Source organism: Lipotes vexillifer, unplaced genomic scaffold, assembly GCF_000442215.2.
Source record: "Lipotes vexillifer unplaced genomic scaffold, Lipotes_vexillifer_v1.1 scaffold837, whole genome shotgun sequence".
Taxonomy (NCBI): Eukaryota; Metazoa; Chordata; class Mammalia; order Artiodactyla; family Lipotidae; genus Lipotes; species Lipotes vexillifer.
In genome coordinates, this window is record NW_006775771.1 from 300,684 (window position 1) to 303,042 (window position 2,359).

At 48.1% G+C, this 2,359-nt stretch overlaps 1 protein-coding gene across 1 annotated transcript in view; it reads right to left on the reverse strand.

The window, feature by feature from the left end:
* Positions 1-795, reverse strand: part of RXYLT1 (ribitol xylosyltransferase 1) — a 27,364-nt gene extending 26,569 nt beyond the window's left edge. The window contains exon 1 of the mRNA XM_007450183.1: positions 495-795. Within this exon, the coding sequence (XP_007450245.1) occupies positions 495-663 (169 nt within the window). The 5' untranslated portion in view covers positions 664-795. The remainder of the gene's footprint in view (positions 1-494) is intronic.
* Between the last annotated feature and the right edge of the window lie 1,564 nt (positions 796-2,359).

The following is a 2,359-nucleotide window of genomic DNA, read 5'->3' on the forward strand; positions in this document are numbered from 1 at the left end:
TTAACTTAAAAGTTTTTGCACAGCAAAGGAAACCATAAACAAGACCAAAAGACAACCTTCAGAATGGGAGAAAATATTTGCAAATGAAGCAACTGACAAAGGATTAATCTCCAAAATTTACAAGCAGCTCATGCAGCTCAATAACAAAAAAACAAACAACCCAATCCAAAAATGGGCAGAAGACCTAAATATCTTGGATATTTAAGATGTGTTTTAAAGGTGTGCGCACCTGTCAGCCCCAGGGGTAGGGAGTGGGGACGGCGTGTGGGACTTGGGCTAGGACGGGGGCATTCATACATACATCCTCCAATCCCGAGGCCTGGACTGGCTACCGAGAGCTTAAGGAGGAAAAGCGCATCCCGGGGCCCGGGGGCAATCCCGGACCCGAGAGCGGGACCGGTGGCCGCGCGGCTCTGCTAGCCCAGGCCCCACCAGCCCGCAGCCCCGAGTTCCGGCGCGCCGCCGAGGAGGGAGGCCGCGGGCCGGTGTCCTACCTCGGCCTCGCCTCTCCCGCGCCGGGGCAGCCCCCTTCCTGAGGCCCCGCAAAGACGCGTCCTGCGTCCGGCGGCGGCGCCCGAAGAAGACGTGGTAGGCGGCGTAGATGGAGAAGAGGCAGTACAGGGCGATAAGAATCGAGCAGAGACGCTTCCGCGTCAGCCGCATCCCACTCAGCCTTCCCCTCAGGCCACCACCACAGTGGAGATGGGCCGGAGGCGAAGCCGCCACTCGACGCCGCGGCCCTAGCGTCGCCGGGTGCAGACCCAGGCCCTGCGGGAGGGAGTAGTCACCCGAAACGGACCCGCCCACCGCTTCCGCCCAGACGCGCCCCGACCCCGCCCCTCACCCTCGCCCCACCCAGGACTCGCCCTCGGCCCCGCCCTCAGCCCCGCCTAAGCCTCTCTGAGGCTCCTACGTCACGCCCTGCCATCGGCCCCACCCTTTCGGGGAGCGCTAAGATCCTTCTTGCCTCGGACTCTGGAATCGGGCGTTTGAAGACCGCCCCTTCGCCCGCGCCAATTCAGGACCTCTGCAGTGTATCCACGGCCACTTTCAACCCTGCCCATCTTCCGATGTACGGAAAGACATCACCATCATCTGACCGCAAAGAAAAAAACCCAAAACAGCACCTTAGTCCATTAAGGCCACATGAAGGCATGGACCATGGCAGTTTTTGTTCAACATGTGATCTCCATCCCAGCCTGCTGTATCGACAGACGAATGAATATAAATGTCCATTAAAAAATTTAAGTGGTGGTAGTGGCACAACATTGTGAATGTAATTCCCACTCAACGGTACAGTTAGAAATGGTTAGAACGGCAAACATCATATTATATATACAATAAAAATATGAAACATCATATTATATATACAATAAAAATATGAAAAAAATTGAGTTTAATTACTATGATGTGACTTGAATGCACATAGGCATGCAGTCTTTTGTCACACAGAGGCTGTAAAATTGAATGTTGTCTATCCATTTTCTATGTCAAGCCTTGCTAAGTTGGACTACTTTTTTTTTTTTGGTCAGTTGTATCTGGTTTTGCTGTTCAACTTGTCTGGCAGTTTTCTTAGCTGGAAAGCTTGTAGGACATGAGTGTGGAATAGACGGTTAGAGCTTTAAGTTGTGTTCTGACAGATTCAACTCTACCCCGATGCAGTCTTAACATTTCTGGATAAAGTTTCCAACCTCTCTGTTGGTAAAAGCTTACCTTTAATGAATTGGTTTTTTTTTTTTTTAAAGATGTTTATTCCTGTGGACCATTTTAAAATTCTTTATTGAATTTGTTACAATATTGCTTCTGTTTTATGTTTTGTTTTTTTGCCAGAAAGGCATGTGGGATCTTAGCTACTCAATCAGGGATTGAACCTGCACGCTCTTCATTGAAAGGGGAAGTCTTAACCACTGGACTGAACTTCATTTGAAACAATTTTGCTAGATTGTATGTGACAGCTGTCATACCAGCGTACATTAAAAAAAAAAGACATCAGAATTGGTGAGTTTTTGTGTAGCCATTTTAATACTGAAGATGGAAGAAAAAAGCAACATTTTCGGCATATTATGATTTATTATTTCAAGAAAGGTAAAAATGCAACTGAAACACAAAAAAAGATCTGTGCAGTGTATGGAGAAGATGCTGTGACCGATCAAACATATCAAAACTCGTTTGAGAAGTTTAGTGCTGGAGATTTCTCGCTGGACGATGCTCCACGGTCGGGTAGACTAGCTGAAGTTGATAGCGATCAAATCAAAACATTGAGAACAATCAACATTACACCACGTGGGAGATAGCTCACATACTCAAAATATGCAAATCAGGCGTTGAAAATCATTTCCACCAGCTTGGCCACGTTAAC